The 18,592-nt window shown below is 51.4% G+C and overlaps 8 protein-coding genes across 8 annotated transcripts; 5 read left to right on the top strand and 3 right to left on the bottom strand.

Annotated features, from left to right (window-relative positions):
* Window positions 1–5: 5 nt before the first annotated feature.
* Window positions 6–1,131, bottom strand: BDW47DRAFT_124199 (uncharacterized protein; the record flags this gene model as incomplete). The annotated part of the gene is made up of 2 exons (XM_024816205.1): window positions 6–1,044; window positions 1,100–1,131. The coding sequence occupies 2 exons, from the start codon at window positions 1,129–1,131 to the stop codon at window positions 6–8; spliced, it is 1,071 nt and encodes a 356-aa protein (XP_024673886.1).
* A 338-nt stretch (window positions 1,132–1,469) lies between these two features.
* On the bottom strand, window positions 1,470–2,049 carry BDW47DRAFT_124200 (DUF1772 domain-containing protein; the record flags this gene model as incomplete). The annotated part of the gene is made up of 2 exons (XM_024816206.1): window positions 1,470–1,921; window positions 1,980–2,049. The coding sequence occupies 2 exons, from the start codon at window positions 2,047–2,049 to the stop codon at window positions 1,470–1,472; spliced, it is 522 nt and encodes a 173-aa protein (XP_024673887.1).
* A 960-nt stretch (window positions 2,050–3,009) lies between these two features.
* BDW47DRAFT_9053 (uncharacterized protein) lies at window positions 3,010–3,983 on the top strand. The gene is made up of 3 exons (XM_024820185.1): window positions 3,010–3,267; window positions 3,386–3,892; window positions 3,951–3,983. The coding sequence occupies exons 1-2, from the start codon at window positions 3,122–3,124 to the stop codon at window positions 3,762–3,764; spliced, it is 525 nt and encodes a 174-aa protein (XP_024673888.1). The 5' UTR covers window positions 3,010–3,121; the 3' UTR covers window positions 3,765–3,892; window positions 3,951–3,983.
* Window positions 3,982–6,059, top strand: BDW47DRAFT_9019 (uncharacterized protein). The gene is made up of 2 exons (XM_024820174.1): window positions 3,982–4,203; window positions 4,287–6,059. Exon 2 carries the CDS (start codon window positions 4,336–4,338, stop codon window positions 5,896–5,898), a length of 1,563 nt encoding a protein of 520 aa, XP_024673889.1. The 5' UTR covers window positions 3,982–4,203; window positions 4,287–4,335; the 3' UTR covers window positions 5,899–6,059.
* Window positions 6,060–6,642: 583 nt separating this feature from the next.
* BDW47DRAFT_124202 (uncharacterized protein) lies at window positions 6,643–9,083 on the top strand (the record flags this gene model as incomplete). The annotated part of the gene is made up of 2 exons (XM_024816207.1): window positions 6,643–6,741; window positions 6,933–9,083. 2 exons carry the CDS (start codon window positions 6,643–6,645, stop codon window positions 9,081–9,083), a joined length of 2,250 nt encoding a protein of 749 aa, XP_024673890.1.
* Window positions 9,084–10,324: 1,241 nt separating this feature from the next.
* BDW47DRAFT_102615 (ATP synthase subunit C family protein) lies at window positions 10,325–11,889 on the bottom strand. The gene has a single exon (XM_024811900.1). It carries the CDS (start codon window positions 11,349–11,351, stop codon window positions 10,875–10,877), a length of 477 nt encoding a protein of 158 aa, XP_024673891.1. The 5' UTR covers window positions 11,352–11,889; the 3' UTR covers window positions 10,325–10,874.
* Window positions 11,890–12,559: 670 nt separating this feature from the next.
* On the top strand, window positions 12,560–12,993 carry BDW47DRAFT_102616 (uncharacterized protein). Its single transcript, XM_024811901.1, has one exon. The coding sequence runs from the start codon at window positions 12,616–12,618 to the stop codon at window positions 12,850–12,852; it is 237 nt and encodes a 78-aa protein (XP_024673892.1). The 5' UTR covers window positions 12,560–12,615; the 3' UTR covers window positions 12,853–12,993.
* Window positions 12,994–14,349: 1,356 nt separating this feature from the next.
* On the top strand, window positions 14,350–17,147 carry BDW47DRAFT_102618 (transcription factor domain-containing protein). The gene is made up of 4 exons (XM_024811902.1): window positions 14,350–15,134; window positions 15,198–15,709; window positions 15,755–16,755; window positions 16,822–17,147. The coding sequence occupies exons 1-4, from the start codon at window positions 14,789–14,791 to the stop codon at window positions 17,015–17,017; spliced, it is 2,055 nt and encodes a 684-aa protein (XP_024673893.1). The 5' UTR covers window positions 14,350–14,788; the 3' UTR covers window positions 17,018–17,147.
* Window positions 17,148–18,592: the final 1,445 nt, after the last annotated feature.

Below are 18,592 nucleotides of genomic sequence, written 5' to 3' on the forward strand. Positions count from 1 at the left end.
TGAAGTTAATACGAAACCCACCCCTCCGCGACACCCACCCACACCCCCAGCGTCAAAACAAGCGTGTAAAACCCCGCATCAGCCTCCTCCTCCCTCCACCCAACACATCCACACAGCCTCTCCCGCTGCGCGCGATCCCAGGACCCGATGCGCACGCCTTTCGCTGTTAAGGTCGCCAGCCACGGCTTGCGCATGCCTGATTCGGCGAGGCATAGGACAAATCGACTTTTATTGTTCCCGTCAGTCGCATTCGCCGTTGGGTTCCCACCGGTAGTGGAACCAGCGGGACTCGATCCAGCCGAGGAGGCATTCTTCGGGAGTCGTCTCTCCCACTCCAGCGCGATAGACGTGTGGTGGTGTTCTGAGGTGGGCCGCATCTCGAAGCGGTATTTGGAGCCGTCTGGGGAGCGCGACGCGGTCCAGGTTGTGCCGTCTAAAGGGAAGCTGATTTCTTCTTTTTCTTTCTCTTTTTCGTTCTCCTTTTCTTCCGCGGGGGACTGTTTGGGGGATTTGCTCGTGTCCTTCTTGTTCTTGTTCTTTTTCTGGGTCTGGGACTGGTTCGGCCCGCGGTGGAGTACGCTGACTATGACTTCTGGGCCTGGTCGAGCGATAGCCGTTTCGGTTCCATCCGTTGGTTCTGTGACTTTTTTCTTGTTCTTGTCCTTGTTCTTTCCACTAGTTGATTTCGTGGTCAACGAGCGCGACAGCGAACGACTCAATTTCGACCGTCCTGCCGCCTTTCGTTTCGCGGGGCTGTTACTACCGGATGAATAGGAGAGACCCGAGAACCCCTCATTCTGTGCCAGGTAGAGATCTTGACCGCGGACTTTGCGACCGGTGGGGAGGATGGGTTTGGAGAGACGGGCGGGGCGGAAGAGGTCGAGGACAGGGATGAGGGCGGGGGTGTTGATGGCGGTGGATCGGGTGGATAGTTGCTGCATTTGCAGGAGTCTTCGCGGGGTGAGTCGCAGACGGTGGGTGGTCTGGGATTTGGGGGGAGGAGGGTGGGCGAGGGGGAAGGTTTGGGTGGTTTGGAATTGGGTTCTTGATATTATATTAGTATGTTGATATTAAGGTATAGAGATAGGGGAATCAATACCCTCGGATACTTTCAGTGTCGCTGACGCTCATGGTGTCGGTTGATATTCGTGCATGGATTGTATGATAGATCGATTGAATGGACGGAGAATAAGGAACGTGCGAGTGATATATAAGGTAGTGGATGAACGCAGCCTTACGCTCAGTGCACTTACGGAGTAGTCCACTTAGCGTTGCTATATATATTTACGTCTTTCCCACTTGGCTTAATCTGACTATTCGTATTCCTGATTTCTGACTGAAAAGCACCGGTGCTTGGCATTCCATCGCCGATCCAGCCGATCCGAGGTAACGCTCATTTCCACAACACCATTTTCTCCTGGGATACAAAGAACGGCTTAATTCAAAGATAAAACCGAGGTCAATATCAATCAAGGCAACGATGCCCAGAACCCGACCACCCCCCCTAACAAAGGCAACGCAGCCCGCACCGCGTTCAACCCCATCCACCTCTCCAACAACCCCTCCACCTCTCTCTCCTTTCCCTTCCCCTTCCCATCAGCCAACTCCAACAACTTCCCGTTCGTAACTGACATCCCCACCATCGTCCAGGGCACAATCCCCACCGTCAACACCGCCGCCGCCCCGTACAGCATCCCCGCCCCGCCGCGCACTAACGGCGCCAACCGACTGCCCGCCCGCACCGCCCACGACAGATACCCCAGCGCCACTGCCGTCACTGCCGCGATCGGCGGGTTCTGCGCCTTGCCGCGCTCATACATTGCCCGCCAGATCTGCGCTGCTGATGTGGGTGTCACGGTGCCTGAGCGGGTCGATTCGAGCACGGCGGGCACGCTGGAGGCGCTGTATGTGCTTATGTTTCCTATTTTATTAGTTAGTTGCTTATAGTATGAGAAGGAGGAGGAGGAGGAGGAAGGTACCGGAGAGCCAGGCGGCGCCCGTCAGGCCCACCGCTTGGGCGATGTGGAAGGCTGGGGGATAGACCGTCATTATATATATATATATATAATACTTGTGTAAGATATTATAATTAATTTGAATAAATGTAATATGATGTGATGCACAGAAGTGGTAGGGAAGCACCGGGGGGGAAGGAATATATACGAAGAATGTCATGACCTCATACCACGTTTCGTCGCCTGGAATGCAACATCATTCCATTCTTCTTATTTAGTCATTCACTTTATCTGTACATATGTGTAGTCTTCTTTGATTCCTTCTTTTCCCTTCCAATCAAAGTTTCTGGATTGAATGTTGTGGATCGGTCTTCGTACTTGCGTCGGTTTTTGCGGCTTTTGCGGTCGGGTTTTGTCGCGTCACTTGGGACTGATGGGTTTACTCTATATATTGTTTGTTAGTGGCATACTTTTAGATGGTTGATTTGGTGTTTGATCGTATGTTGTTTGGAATACTCCATAAGGTTAAAGCCTATAATGCTTATATCGTGCTTTCCTGGGGTATATACATGGGTATATATATGTGGGTGTGTACGGAGTAGATATATATATGTTGCCCAAACACAGACATTGGTACAAAGTAGACAGCATCCTATATTATACGGTCGGAATACTGGTTAATAGCAAATACGTTTGAATGAAATAATCTCAATTAAACGCTTCGAATAATCACCTATTATTTACTGTGTATGAGAACTCGCTGCCATCAGTCTAAGGTGGTGGTATCACCTGACCAAGAGTCTACAGATTGAGCCTCGTCAGCCTCACATCCTCACATCGTCTCAATCATCATTTATCCATCTCAAATCCATCTACCTTATGTTGATTGATTCCATTTTCATCTATTTTACATTCATATCACCGTCTATCCGCTCAAGTAACCAATTATCCATCGACAGCATCAGCTAACAGCCATGACTTCCAAGCCTGTACAAATAATCTCCCACAGCAACACCTCGACCCGGTGATCTTATATTACCCTGCAATGGGTGTGTCACGATACTATTGAGCTTGTGTATACTGTAGGAACTGATGGAAACAGTCAAACTATCGATGAATTTGATGATTCTGAGGACTATGAAGAAGTTGCAAATAGTTGCAACAACATGAAGACTCGAAAAATACTCTGCGTGGGAAGACTCTGCACACCAGCTGATATGTTGGCCAATTGCATACCTCACTATTCCATAATCATGGACCGGAAACGAGCGGTATATATCCGCAATCAGAGTCCCTTGTTGGCGACTGAACAGTTAGTGCTACTGCTCACCAAGTGGTCGGTATCGGTTTCGAGTCAATGCTGGGTAGAACCGCAGGGTAGATTACTGGCTGATGAATTGACTGACGAAGGACCGCTGACTGTCTGGAAGGAAGTTAGACCGCATCATTCCGGAGATATCATTGTTTGAATCGGGCCACGAACACGACTTCCAGGAGACGGCACCAGCTCGACTGGGACTCTGGAAGCGGGAAGTAAGGAGCAATACACATGATCGATCGATCGAACTGACCGCATTGGGAGTCATCATTCCATCAATACCCTGCATCTTCTACTATGTATTCCGTACTCCGTACAAGAGAAACATCCAGCACCACCTCGTCAGGTCAAGGCTGTGGCTAGCTGAGATAAATGACTACCTCCACGGAGTACCCCGTATACCACTACCGACCAGGGTAGATGGTCTGATATCCCATCGAGATATTTCCTCCGCGCAGGTGATATCTGATCATCTGCAGATCTCACAATAATGGTACCGAGCATTCGGGTTGACATGTCTCATCTGCCTTTCTCGGTAGGTATCGTCTACCCTTCTCGGTAAGTATCGACATTTCACCCCCATCCAGACCACCCAGACGTGAACTCGGCCATTATAGTGGTTCGTACCTTGCGTAACGATCAACCCTCCCCTGACTTGAGATCCTCTGACCTGACAGGGCTACTGACATACCACATACCCTATAGCGAGGTCTTGCGTCTTGCCAGCTGAGGCTGGATTCTGTGATATCAGATGAGGTCAACTACTAACGACGAGCGAACCTCAGCCGTCATGCGAGTCCTCCACTCCCCTTGCAGACTATCTGATATCGACCATCAATACGAAGTTACTCCGTAGTAGACTTGGGAATCATGGAGCGATCGTCCCAAGCTACGCGAGACTGGATGTCCCTCGAGATAATCTCGACCAAGGTATAAAAAGCCCCTCGAATCCTCCCCTATCCTTCTCTTCATCAGCTCAATCAGTCTTCAATCCTCTTGACCTCATCCACCAGTCTCCAGCCTGTCAATCTTCCTCCTTGGAAACTTCCCCTTATCTTCAATATGAAGACCGCCGCTCTCATCGCCGCTCTGACTGCCGCTGGCCTGGTCCCCGCGGCCCCGATGTTGCAAAACCAGCCCAATAACAACATGCCCACCAACGATAACGCCCAGATCAATTCCCACTCGTCCAACAACATCGCCCAGCCGGTGGCCGGCTTCAACAACCACCGCCGTGGCTTTGGTGTTCCTCAGGGACAGGGCCTGCCCAGCAACAACATGCCCACTAACAACAACGCCCAGACGAACACCGGCCAAGAGAACAACATTGCCATGCCCGTCGCTAACTTCAACAACCACAAGCGTGGCTACGGCGAGCCCACCAACAACATGCCCACCTCCGATAACTCTCAAATGAACAGCGCTTCGAGCAACAACATCGCCCAGCCGGTGTTCAACGCGGACAACCACAAGCGCGGCTTCGGCTTCCCCCAAGGCGAGGGTTACGGCCAGCCCACCAACAACATGCCCACCTCTGACAACGCTCAGACAAACAGCAACTCGGCCAACAACATCGCCATGCCCGTTGCCAACTTTAACAACCACAAGCGCGGCTACGGCGCCCCTGAGGGCCAGGGCGGCCTCCTCAACAACCTGCCCACCAGCAACAATGCCCAGACAAACTCCCACTTGGCCAACAACATCGCCCAACCGGTGTTCAACTCCAACAACCACAAGCGTGGCTACGGTTTCCCTCAGGGCCAGGACGGGCCTATCAACAACTCGCCCACCTCAAACAACGCCCAGACAAACAGCAACTCGGCCAACAACATCGCCATGCCCGTTGCCAACCTCAACAACCACAAGCGCGGCTTTGGTTACCCTCAGGGATATGGCGGCTATGGCCAGGGCTACGACCAGCCCACTAACAACATGCCCACCTCCAACAACGCCCAGACCAACACCAACCAGGAGAACAACATCGCCATGCCGGTGACCAACGCCAACAACCACAAGCGTGACCAGCCCACTAACAACATGCCCACCTCCGATAACGCCCAAACCAACTCCCACTTGGCCAACAACATCGCCCAGCCCGTGGCCAGCTTCAACAACCACAAGCGCAACGGTGGATACCCCGTCCAGGGTCAACCCCAGGGCCAGCCTCAGCCCCAGCCCCAGCAGCCCCAGCCCCAGCCCCAGCAGCAGCAGCCCTACGGCTCCCCTGACTACGGCTACGGCGGCTACGGCTACCCCAGCCAGGGCCCGACCAACAACATGCCCTCGTCCTCCAACAGCCAGTACACCAGCAGCTCGACCAACAACATCGCCATGCCCGTCGCCAACATCAACAACCACAAGCGCAGCACTGACGGCCCCGTCAACAACTCCCCCGTCAACACCAACGAGTCGACCAACATCAACGAGTCCAGCAACGTCGCCGCCCCCGTCACCAACATCACCAACGACGGCAAGGAGCACACCGTCGTCCGCCCCGTCGTCCCCGAGCACGACCGCTCCAACTCCTACCACTCTGAGAAGCACACCTACTACAATGGCAATGTGCGCGAGCCCCAGCACCAGAAGGTTGAGGCCGAGGCCGAGGCCAAGATCGAGAAGAACTAAGTTCCAAGCTGGGAATGTATACTATCGACTGTGTACTATTTGACTGAGGGGATGTAATGATGGAGGTGGATGTACTTTTAAGGAGGAAGTATTCGGTGTATTCTATTGTATTTTATCTTGTCGATTCACTCTTTATTTTACCCACTGTACAATGGCATAATAATATGAGGGTTATTGAGCAATCTGTCTTAATAGATTAGCATTAAATAAAATTGTCTATATCTAGAGAGAGTCCAAGCATTCTAGTTGACTATCTTCAATTAAAAGATCAATCCAACCATTAACGATGATTATCAACTTCCATAGAAGGGGTAGCTACTGCATAAATAAATACACAGAAAAGAGAGCCTCGTGACCCACTTATGATCTTACTGCTAGGCAGACACAAGGCTGTCTCGCAGCTACTTGCCTAGTAGCTGCTAGATGGAAAGTATTTAAACAGCCCTCCCTCTCTCTTTCTTCATTCTTCCTTGCAATTTGTGAAAGTCTGTCTTCTTTTTCCTACTGAAAGAGTTGTTTTGTTTATAAATTATTGTTAGTTGGGCCTTCACTTATACGACTTATTGTACTATACTAAGTATCCTGCCCCTCTTCTATTTTGTACTGTGCTGTCATTGACTCCTTTATCTGTTTATTCTACATTCAATCACTACCTTATTATTTCTTACAAAGTTTCAATTTATCCATAAATATATACATATCAAAAAAAAGAGGAGAAAGAAAGAAAGAAAGAAAGAAAAAGAAATGTCCGACCAAATCCTCCTCGCCGATCTCCCCACTAAATCCGTGACGTTGACGCCTCTCCGCGCGACGGTTTCGCGTGATATTCATGCTTGCATTAAGGTATTTCTCATTTTTCTTTTACTTGTCTTTAATTAATAAATACTCTATTATTGTTACTGTCATATGTAGCGTGCTTGTTTATATTTCCTTTTTTTCTCCCTGGACATAAGCATGCATATCCGTGTCCATATCTACTCTATTCTTTTTCTACCCCATTGAAGGAAGAACGAAATATACTAACCAAAGAAAAGCCCAACCAAACAGACCTTACAATCATCGGCCTCGACCCCCGAGTCGACACAAACTCCATCCGCATCCAGGGCTCCGGCCCCGCCACGATAACCGATATCCAGACGGGCGTGGTACCGCGCACAGATGAGTCCCCTGACTTATCAGATAGTGATAGCTCCTCATCGATATCGTCGGATGATTCTGACAGCGACAACAATGAGGAGGAGAGCGAGACGTCGAGAAAGCTAGACGAGGATATCGTGCGTCTGGAGGCTAGTCTGGCCCGGGCCCGGGCCCTCAAGCGCGTTGGCCCCTCTGTTATGAATATGCTGGATGAGTATGGGAAGCGGCTGGCGCCGGAGACTGCGGCGTCGGAGCAGGTGGGGCGCTTTCTGGCGCTGTATGAGGAGCAGTCGCTGTTGCAGGTGGAGAAGCATTGCGAAGGGGAGGCGGCGGAGGGGAGGGCGGAGAGGGAGCTGATGCGCTTGAGGGGGAAGAGGGAAAAGATCCGGAAGCGGATGTTGAAGGCGAGGAAGAGCGCTGCGAAGGAGAAGAAGAAGCGACGGGCGAAGAAGGAGAGTTTGAGGGCGCAGAGGGCAAAGCAGAGGGCGTTTGAAGCGCAGAAGAAACGCGCGTTTTGGACGTCTCAGGTGCGAAAGGTTGTTGTCTCGCTTGATCGGCATGTTGTGCCGTTGAGATCGCGTGCCTCGTCGACGACGACGACATCGACGACTGCTACAGACAAGGCTGATAAAGATATGGAGATATCGCTGCAGCTGAGCTATGTGGTCGACCTGGCGAAGTGGTCGCCGCGGTACGAGCTGAGTATCGACACGCCGAAATCGACTGCCCGACTGACGTACCGCGCGGAGTTTGTCAACGCCACTGCTGAGACGTGGAAGGATGCCCACGTCACGCTGTCCACTTCGCAGGCGGCATTCTCCAGACCCGATGAGCCTCTCCCCGCGCTGGTTCCCTGGCAGGTCAAGTTGCAGGAGGCAGCCGGTGATGCGAGCAACAACCAAAAACACCCCTCGTGGGACCGTATGCTGCGCAGCTCGGCAGAGGACCCGTTTGTTGTCAAACCGGGAAACCCAGCCCCACCCTTGTTCAGCATGGCCCGACATGGGCAGCAGCAGATGCTTGCCAGCCAGTCCCAGCAACTTTCCCAGCGACAGGCCCAGCAACAGGCCCAGCAACAGGCCCGGCAAAAAGCCCAGCAAATGGCCCAGCAACAGGTGTCTGGGGGGTTATTTTCGGGCGCCCCCCAGACAGCCCCGACAGGACCAACCGGGGGAAGCTTGTTTGGAATGAGCAGCGGAGCCTCCGGTTCTCCAGCTCCTTTCGCAGCTCCTCCCCCATCTACTGCCGGGGCTGCAGCTCCCCCAGCAAACACGGTACCATCTCCAACCGCACAATCCATCACAGAACCGAACACCCTAGACGACGACAACCCCACCACCCTAGATCACCAAGACAGCATCAAGAACGACTTCGGCCTAACAACAACATACGACCTTCCCGGCCGACGCACGCTCGCACCAAGCACCATACCCCGCCGCCACGTCCTCGCCGACCTAGAGCTCAAGAACGTGCAGCTCTCGCACCTCGTCGTGCCCAAGCACCGCGCGGCGGCGTTCCTGCGCGCGCGCATCCAAAACACCAGCGCCGTGACGCTGCTGCGCGGCCCCGTCGGTATGGCTGTCGATGCGACCTTTATCGGAACGTCCAGCGTCCCGCCTACCACGCCGGGAGAGTACTTTGGCGTGTCGATGGGCATTGACCCCGACGTTGTGGTGCGGTACTCCCCGCCGAAGGTCAAGCGGCTGGGTGCCTCGTCGGTGTTCTTTGCGAAGGATGAGATGGCGCTGTTTACGCGTGTCTGTGTGCTGAAGAATGCGAAGCCCACGGCTGTGGAGGTTACTCTGCTGGAGCAGGTGCCGGTTAGTGAGGACGAGAGGCTCAAGGTACGGGTAGTGAAGCCGTCGGGGCTGGAGAAGGAGGGGGATAAGACGACGGTAGAGATGGAGTCGTCGTCGGGGAGTGGGGGCGTGTCGTTGGGGAAGAATGGCGAGGTGCGGTTCGTGGTGACGCTGCGGCCTGGGAAGGAGATCAAGTTGGTGTTGGAGTATGAAGCGAGTGCGCCGAGTGGGAGCGAGGTGGGGAGCTGATTATGTATGTGTTTTTAGATGGTCATAAACCGTATCCCACTTCGTCTATATGTATACACCACCAAGATTGTTTCAGCCAAGACTACTATCATACACTCACTCATTGATCTATGTAAGTTAGCAAGTAGCCAACCAACAGGGAATGGAAGAAAATACCACCAGTCAAAACTCCCCGGCACCTTATACCTCTTCTCCTCTTCCTCCCCTTGCTTTTCAGCTTCCCCTCCATCATCTTTCGTCTCTCCATTCCCATTCTTTCCATCATTTTTCTCCTTCTTCTTCCCCTCCACAGCCCCCTCCCCCCACCTCTCCCTCCAAACGGCCAACTCCTCCCGCCATAGATCAGTCACGCACGGGTCGCACGAACTACCACAACACTCACCCAGACCTGGTGGCGGTGGCGGGTCATCGTGGGGTCTGTCTGCAGCGCGTACAAGCTGCTTGGTGCGTGTTTTTGTGAGACGTTTGGCATTTTTGATGCGGGGGACTTGGTCGGGGGGGTAGAGAGGGATCATTTTTTTTCCGTTCTTTATTTTCCTAATAATTGTATTCAACAATAATCATGATAATAATAGTAATGCCAGTATAGAAATAAAAATGAACCAAAAGATAGATAACGAACGGGGTATTTTCTTGGAGTGTGATGAGATGAGATGGTCTTATCTTATCAGCGGGTGATTCTTCAGCCGAGGCTTCGTGATCCGATCCTTCTGGCCGACTGTCTACGGAGTCCTGATTGATAGTGAATTACAGTGTAGTGTTGTTGTTGAGTGCTGAGATGTATATATTTATATATATATACTCAATTCTAGATTATACTGTTCTGTCTCAAGTCTATCCATATCATACTTGGATACAAGAATAGCCACAAGTCGTCGAGTGAAAGAGGGCAACTCAGCCGAGGTCACATGACCCTGTCCATTCCAACAACTGTCAAATATAAGACGACCTCATTCAAACCAATTGTACAATGCAATTGATGATTCACATACTAGACAGTTTTATCTTCCTCTCCATCTTGATATTACTGTCGATACTAGGCACTACAGAAGAACAAGTAGCTCAATTGACGAGGATCGTCACGATCGGCGTCATATGCGCTTTAGGCGGGACCGAGGATTCACCTTTTCTTCCTCCCCATTTTCTCCGTTCTCTTCCTACGAGGAGGCCCTTGTCTTGAATGATTGATTGTTCATTCGACATGTGAATTGACTGGGGTGGAAGGTTAATATATGATCTTATGATACTTGTGATTCTTGGATTATAATTAAAATATTAAGTATAATAATAATGGTGACGTCCTCGATCGATCCGGATCCACACAACTAACGCCAACTGGACATTCCTTCCGCTCCGAACAGCTGGCCTTTCTGTCCTTTCAAGGGCCTTGGGGTGTAGCGGTGGCCATCCGCCGTCAGGGAGATTCAATTCACAGTACAGAGGAATATCAGGCTAGGAATCGGTTTAGTGGCCATTTTAAACTCTATATGTACAATGTATTGGTAGAGAGATGCGGGAAGATTGTAGTACATGATATATAAAAAGACCACCCATCCAGATTAGCTCCTTTCCTAGCTGGACCAACAAGACGATTGATGAGGTTTTGAATCCGTCAACCGTCCGCTGGAATTGGTGTACTTTTTTTTTTATGAATTTTTTGTTCCTCATTGGAGTTTCATCCCTTCGTTCCCTCTCTTTTCCTCCGGTAGATCGTTCTCCAGTCTCAACCGGTCATATCACAAGAGAAAAAGGTAGAGAATATGTCGGTCTCAGAATTCGTTTGTTCTTGATTTAAACGTACTTGCACATCATGGCAACCATCAGGTCGAACAGACCGATGGCCTCAACGAAGGCGAAACCCAGAATGGCGTAGGAGAACAGCTGGCCACGGAGGGCGGGGTTGCGGGACACACCCAGGAGGAGGGCACCGAAGACGAGACCGATACCGATACCGGCACCACCGAGACCGATGGCGGCGGAACCCATACCCATGTTCTGGGAGACCTGGACCATGGCGTTGGCGATCTCGGAGGAGTAGTTGCGGCGGGCCGAGGCGTTGGCGAAGACCTGGCGGGCGTTGGCCTGGATCAGGCTGGGAGACTGGGTGCGCTTGGCGGTCTGGAAGGTGGTGGTGATGGGGGCCTTGCGCTGGGTGGTGAAGGTGCGCTTAGGGGCGGCCATCTGGATGCGGCCAGCAGGGCGGGCAACCTTGGAGGTCGCGGCCATGGTGGTGGCCAGACGAGAGGCGAAGACACGGGGAGCGGCCATTGTGAAGGATGTGAAGAGTTTGTGGTGTGGGAGGAAGAGAGAGAGAGAGATGGATGGAAGAAAGAGGAAAAAGGAGGGAGAAGGAGGGAGAAAAAAGCTGGAGAAAAGACAACAGAGACCTCGGAGGACATAAATACTTTCCCGCTAAAATTTCACACTTTCCCACACACAAATCGCTCCCCATTGGTCCTAGTGGCTAGCCCTAGTTTTTTCCTGTCTGGTTTGTCCAGAGATGGGAGGTCTGGGAATTGGCGGTCTCCCGGCCATCCGTCAACTTGCGCAACTGGTTCTGTTCCTCGGGTTCACTCGGGATGGGGCTGGTTCTGGTACGACCAATGATGAGCTTGCAGTGGGGTTCTGGTGCGCAATGATTTGAGCAGTACGACTTCCACTCCATTCCGGTTGTCCCTCCAACTCATTCCTGTCTCCATACTGGATTCCCACGGACCTGTGGACACCAGGCCATTCTCCCATCTTGAGCAGACTCCCACTCAATTCCTCTACAATGATCTTTTGCAATGGTCAGAATCAATCTCCAAAACCATCTCCCATCACAAATCCCGGTGAGAAAAGGGAGCAACAGGAAGAAAAGAACAGGGAGGAAATTGAGAAACAGAATTGTAGTGGATCCCGATGGGTCCGATAAAATGGTTCCAGACCCACTTAGACCCGGATCTCCGCCAATCACCTCCCGTTTCCTTCTCGGACTCCAAACCCTTCAAATCCACCGGGCCGAATCCGGTATGCGGCTCCACCGTCGTCTGCTTTGGACCCGAGATGCTCGGCTGGAGGGAAGTCGGAATCTTCTCAACCATCCTCATCTCGTCCTCTGTCTTCACTACTATATATACTTATTTATATTCAATTCAATTGCAAAAAAATAACAATATAAACAGATGAAACGGTCAAAAAAAATCAACATCAAAGGGAGAAGGGGGAGATGAAAAAGAGTGGCCCTGGAATGCCCGGCTGACCCGAAAAAGTTTTTCCCACTAATTCTTTCACCATTCCTCAACGCGGCACCTATCATTTTTATTTGACTTTTCCTCCTAATTCGACCAGAATAATAATAATAATAGATTAGAATAATAATAATAAATAATAAGATCAGCCACCGAATTTTCCTCTATCCCTGCTTGTTTGTCCCCCTTTTTCTTGGATGGAACACCAACAACAAACATCCCAACAGAGCTGTTGGAGCTGACCTGTCCATTCTGAGTTCTCCCTTGGACCAAATCCTTCAATCATCTCTTTGGACAGTCCGATGGACGGGTCCTCCGTCCTCCGTACGGATACATTCGAGGGTGATAAGAAGGGGCTCCGTTCCACCGTGTTTCGTCCTCATCTCGTTCCTGTCTCAGCAGCGGATCACCGCCAGTCCGACTCAGGAATGGGAGACCCATCCGTCTCCATCCTCCCTATTTTGTTTTTTTATTTTTTTCTTTCCCTTTTTAAAAACTTCCCCAAATGTATTTATCTTCCGTATCCCCGTAGACCCTAGACTCTAGAGTAGTCCATCCAAGACCTGCAGTTGACCACTGCACGATCCTCCATAGCTCGAGCTTGAGCTGGAGAGCTCGAGAGCTCTCTGTTTGTTGGGCGACAGCTAGATAGCCATTACGCAACCGACGAACGCCCGAAGGATCCTCGCCGCAACCGGTCTGGTTGGCTTGGCGCCGTTTGCAGGGATAAGAAAGTGACTCGCCGAGGTCAGCTCCTGCCAGCTGGCCGATTTTTTCCGATCTTGTCCGTTGGCCTGATTGGGATTATCCTTGTTTGGGAATCCCGTAAGATATAGTCGAACTGAGAGGTCTCTTGCAGATTGCTATAGATCTGCTATGCCTGTGGCACAGCAGATATTATGTACTTCAGGTCGTATATATCATGCTGATGCATGCAGCTCGGCTGGAACTGCTGCTCATGCAGGGGTGCGTGAGCTTCTGCTTGCCTGAGGCTGAGATCGACCGGCGGTGTGCGCGGTGGCCTGAGGCGGTGGCTTTCCTGGCTGGGTTAGCGTCGCTTGACTTGCCTTGTTGGTTGAGTACACTTGGTGTATGTTTTGTAGACTGGTTGGTGATGAACAGGATAGAGGATGAATGTTAAACTTGGAGTAAACCGAGAAGTACTCTTCTATGGAGTATCATGATTGATGTCTCGATCCAGTGGCGTGGTGTATACCCCATCTGTTAGTGCCATCGTAGAATAGGATATATATCTGGCCCACCTAATCCACCTGTTTAAATTAGACAATTACCCCAGATCTGCCACCCACCTTGATTCAATGACTGCTTTAATCAACATGTGTAATATGATGGTTTATTTGCTGACGATTCCTTTTTAGATGGCTATGTGTCGACAACCTCGTGGTGGTATGACCAAACATGGCAGAGGGTCTCGGTGATAGCATATATCGGCTGGGATTGATGCCTCCACTATACGAACAGCTACAACACCGCCTACCTTCTACAAAAACCATCATTTAAGACAACATAAATGCTACTAGCAGCCGGACTGATCTGTATCTACCCATGCAAAACTGAGATGCCATTGGCAGAACTAGACCGGTATTCCCGCGTCAATCTGTCGAGACCTCTGCCTAGTCTAATTAATCATATGGCCCCTATTCGATCTATCGGTGGCAGCGGCCATGCTCATTACTGCACACGACGCCTATCCATGGAGACAGAACAGACCTTGACCAGCGAACAATCTGACACCTACTGTTGCATATACCAGTGCGCATCTGATGTACTATGTTTGAGCGCCTATCACACTGAAGAGGTCAGTCTTGGTAGTCGAGGGCCGTCGAAATCATGGTACTGCTCGATCAGATCTACCAATGGTTGGATAGCCTTCTTAGTACCGTGAAACCTGGACTCAACCATCAGAAGCGTAAATCCAGCTGTTGCATCCTGGAAGCAGGCGTTGGGCTGACGCGAGTATCAGATGAAATGATGCATATAAGCCACAAGCGCGGCCATATAGGGTTATTCCCAAATGGGAATGGCGCTGACAAATTGAACTGCTGATGTATTTACATACAGTCCATACACCCTCGCCTCCCTGTCTTTTGAGCTGTATTTCTGTAATTTACTGCCCCCGACAGCGTTAGTCATCAATCTCACTGATGGTGATTTCGATACTCTTCCATTCATCATACATACCTACTTCCCAATCCTCAGTCTTTCTCTGACTCGGATTAAGATACCGGTGGATAAGTTTCTTCCTGTCCATAAAAGCATGGAATAGTTTCTGTTTGTATCGCAGATCGAACTGAACAGCCTAGGACTGGATCGGGCCAATCAGTGCTGCGCAGCCTGCAGGCTTCCTGATTAGAAAACACCCATGTTGCAGCTCTAATTTGACTTGCCATTTCGCAAGCGACAACTCGAGATTGTTCATGAAAATAGTTACAGGCTCTACACCATTGTCAGACCATGTCCCCTCCACCCCGGGACCGCGTCCCCCGAGCCTGCGAACTCTGCCGTTCGCGAAAGATCAAGTGCAACGGCGAACATCCATGCAGTGGCTGTGCCCGCCATCCAGACCGCTGCACCTATCGCACTGGCCAGATCCGCAAGAGACGGACCCGTGTAGCTAAGGAGAGGGGTCTTCCCCCGAGGCTTCCTGCCGCTTTGCTACCGGCTACCGTGGAGTCCCCCATCACGCCGCAGGATTCGGTGTCCGCATGTCTAGACGATCCAGAACACTATAAGCGACAGCAGGAGCTGAGAGCCGGTATTGGCGTTGCGAATCCCGAGACGGGCAATTTCCAGTTCTACGGTAGCCCCTGACCTCCAAGAAGGAAGAGGATGGCTAGAGATTGCACCATACTAACTTGCACAGGACCATCGTCTGGGTACTGCTTCCTCCAGCGCGTGTACCAGCGGATCAAACAGTCGTCTGGCGGCGAATCGCTGCTAGCTCGTCGCAGCTGCTCTGTTCCGGACGGACTGCAGAAATGGGGCATGGACCGGTTCATGTTCATGCCCGGGTCCGACGGGGACCTGCGGGGCGGCCAGCGCCCGTCCCAGGCGTTTATCCCCCGCTCCCTGGGAGATATGTTTATTGAGGCGTACTTCAAGATCATGCATCCGCAGATGTCGGTTCTCGTGCACTCTGAGATTGTGGACGAGTGGAACCAGATGTGGGAGGCGCCTGTGCTGGGCCGTGTGGCCAAGAACCAGGAGATCCTCTTCATGGTTCTGGCGATCGGCGCGCGCTTGGTCAATCTGAAGGGGAGGCAGCCCGAGGCTCAGGTGGATGGGTGGGGCGAGTACTTCGCCAGCAGAGCGTCCGAGGGACCTATCTTTCTCCAGGAGCCGAGTATCAAGGGCATGCATTTGATGCTACTCAAGGTATGGCTGCTGCCCTGTCTCTCTGCATTCTGGCTAACATCGCAGGCTATGTATTCGCTGCAACTCATGAGACAGAACGATGCATACCTCTACCTCGGCCATGCCACGCGCACAGCCATGGTGCTGGGCTTGCACCGGTCTCAAGTCACCGACGGACGCGACCACAACGCACATCGACTGCGGCTGACCTTCTGGACGACGTTCGTCTTCGAACGCATCTCGTCCGTAGTCATGGGGCGACCCTCTGCATTCTCTGACCGACAGATCGACTCCGTCTACCCAGACGACTTCCTCCTCAACAAAGACGACCCCTACCACCAGCCCTCAGTCGAGTGCGCTTTCATCCGATCCATGATCGACCTCGCAAAGCTAGCAGACCGCATCTCGATCGAAGTCTACTCCCCAGCCAGCATCCAGAGCGTCGCCGACCTAGCCAAAGTCAACAATCTGTGTCTCGAATGCGACACCGCCCTCAAAGCCACCAACCGCTCCCTCCCCTGCTACCTCCACTTCTTCGACGACACCACCCCCATCGGCGAAGACTGGCAGGAAGTCCAGCGCATCAGCCTCGGCTTCAGCTACTACGTCATCCGCATGCTGCTGTTCCGACCCGCCCTTGTCCTCACCACCTTCTTTCGCTCCACCGCCGAAGCCCAACATCAGGCCCCCTGCGGCCTCAGCCTGCAGTCGTGCATCGACGAGTCCACCTCCGCCGCCCGCCATCTCATCAACCTCGCTCACGACGTCTACTTCCGCCGCTTTCCCGACGCGCGGTATGACAGCGCGCTCGTTTGCTCCCTGGTCTCCGCGTGCGTGACACTTCTGTACGATGTCCTGAGCTCAGGTACCGACCACGAGCGCACCCGCCAGACCTTCGCCGTCGTCGACCGCGGCATCCAGTGTCTTGATGAAGTCGAACACGCTGGATACACGACAGGAAAGGCAATGAGTTTGGATCTGATGAAGATCGCCAAGCAGGCTGTTCAGGCTGCTGATCCGGTCGTGGATACCAGTCAGTCGCTGGTGGATTCATTTCCGTGGTTAGAGTATGTTTTATCTCTCCCTTTTCACCCTCTCTCTGTACGTATCTTCCTGCTAATGTTATAAAACAGCAACTTCCAATGGACAGCATCGTCCGTTCCGAACGGGACCGCCCCTCCGACCCCACTAGAATTCCCCCAAGATGTAGACTTTCCGGGGATAGGCACGTTGGCCGGGGATGTCGCCGGGCTGATGGGGTCGGAAGTGAATTATCTGTGGTTGGCGCATGGGTTCGAGCCGAGTGCGATTCCGGAATGTTTGTATTGAGGATTAATGAATCCATCATATGTTTGGATGATACACAATTGGGAGGTTGTCATAAGTTGGTCTGGATGAGGCGTTTGGTTCATGATTAGATACGTATAACTTCTATTCTTATAGAATTATCTACCGTGGATTATTACTCTATCAAGCCTTGCGTCATTACCTTGTCCCATTGACCATTACACATCAAATAAGAAGCAAAGAATTTCAGAGGGTAAATAGATGGAAGCAAGATCATGGAGAATGAGAAAGATTGAGAAGTCCTGTCTATGATTTCCGAGAGAGTGAATCCATTCGGACAGATAGGTACATAGACAGTGGCAGCTCGATGGTGTCAGATCCATCAGGAGGGCTAAAACTACCAAGACAACAGACACAGAACAAAAGGGCAAGAGTAGGATGGGTGGACAATATGAGAATTTGATGAAGCGTACGGAGTACAAGACGGGAGATTCTTGCCACTCTCAGGCGAGCCACCTAGCTATGTTGTGACTGGTCTATCTGATCTTCTTTCCGCTGAGAGGTGTCAACCTCGTGAAGGACGTATCATATCTGCTTTTATGCAATGTCGTAAGGTGTAGCGCTGTCGGGGCTGTAGTTATATTGTGGAGGAACGCAGTGAAAGACGATAATATGTTAATAATTTGACTAAACCATGATTTCAATGATACAAAGATGATGAATATGGGATAATCCCGATATAAAATAATCTCAGCCGCTACACCAAAATGCTGACCAACTGATATCACCGACAAATAATGGAGGTTTTGATGATATTCTTGAAGACATGGAAAATTGTAAATTTGTAAGCCTGGCCTGCTCGCGGCCCCTAACAGCGGGCATGTGGGATAGGTCCGCGTACAGACGCTGCACTTGCCCAATGGTGACGGGGCTGAGGGGCATTGTCATCTACTAGATGACGGAGACTGACAGCAACCGGGACCTCCGAATGGAGGCGGACACGAGGGGCACGAACATGGGTTTTGATCAGGCTTCATCTGATGTCCCAACACACCCAAGGCTTGAACTTTGGTCCTTATATGAGACTGTCACGAGAATGGTAATAGGGTTCCTGGAGGGTTCTCCATGAGTGCCATACCGATAGCACTGGAGGGATGTCCATTGATAAAACCAAACCATGACGCCTGGGCAAACGCAGTACGAATGTCCATCGGCCACACATCACATCAGTGCCATATTCGATGAAAGATTAATCACATTTGGGTTGTCTGTGGCTAGGTCTGTAGGTCCCGCTGAGAATCTTCCCAGTCTTCTGATATTTTGGGATAAGTCGTTATCGTTTTGATGAAATCGACCTTGAGCCGCCGGCCTCATAACCTGACAGCCACTGCACCAAGATGTGGATTGTCATTTTGATCAGACTTGATATGGCTGATATCCCAACATATCACTTAGAAGTCTGCCTTTTCAAGCGTTGTTTGACTATTGCAATTGTGTCCGGAGTTGAACTATTAGTTTGTGAGAATATCGTCCTTTCGCCGTTTCGCGTAACGTGTTCTTCTCTCCCTTATTAAAGCCCAAGTCTCGCAGAAGCGAATCTTTTCTATCACTGATCAA

The sequence above is a fragment of the Aspergillus candidus genome (assembly GCF_002847045.1).
Source record: "Aspergillus candidus strain CBS 102.13 unplaced genomic scaffold BDW47scaffold_11, whole genome shotgun sequence".
Lineage (NCBI taxonomy): Eukaryota > Fungi > Ascomycota > Eurotiomycetes > Eurotiales > Aspergillaceae > Aspergillus > Aspergillus candidus.

Excerpts from the sequence above, each read along its gene's own strand:
- BDW47DRAFT_102616 (XM_024811901.1), top strand. The coding sequence starts at position 12,616 with ATGGACGGGTCCTCCGTCCTCCGTACGGATACATTCGAGGGTGATAAG.
- BDW47DRAFT_102618 (XM_024811902.1), top strand. The coding sequence starts at position 14,789 with ATGTCCCCTCCACCCCGGGACCGCGTCCCCCGAGCCTGCGAACTCTGC. Across the intron at positions 15,710-15,754 it reads TGCATTTGATGCTACTCAAG|GCTATGTATTCGCTGCAACT; the intron begins GTATGGCTGCTG and ends CTAACATCGCAG. Across the intron at positions 16,756-16,821 it reads GATTCATTTCCGTGGTTAGA|CAACTTCCAATGGACAGCAT; the intron begins GTATGTTTTATC and ends GTTATAAAACAG.
- BDW47DRAFT_9019 (XM_024820174.1), top strand. The coding sequence starts at position 4,336 with ATGAAGACCGCCGCTCTCATCGCCGCTCTGACTGCCGCTGGCCTGGTC.
- BDW47DRAFT_9053 (XM_024820185.1), top strand. The coding sequence starts at position 3,122 with ATGAAGACTCGAAAAATACTCTGCGTGGGAAGACTCTGCACACCAGCT. Across the intron at positions 3,268-3,385 it reads CCCTTGTTGGCGACTGAACA|GAAGTTAGACCGCATCATTC; the intron begins GTTAGTGCTACT and ends ACTGTCTGGAAG.
- BDW47DRAFT_102615 (XM_024811900.1), bottom strand. The coding sequence starts at position 11,351 with ATGGCCGCTCCCCGTGTCTTCGCCTCTCGTCTGGCCACCACCATGGCC.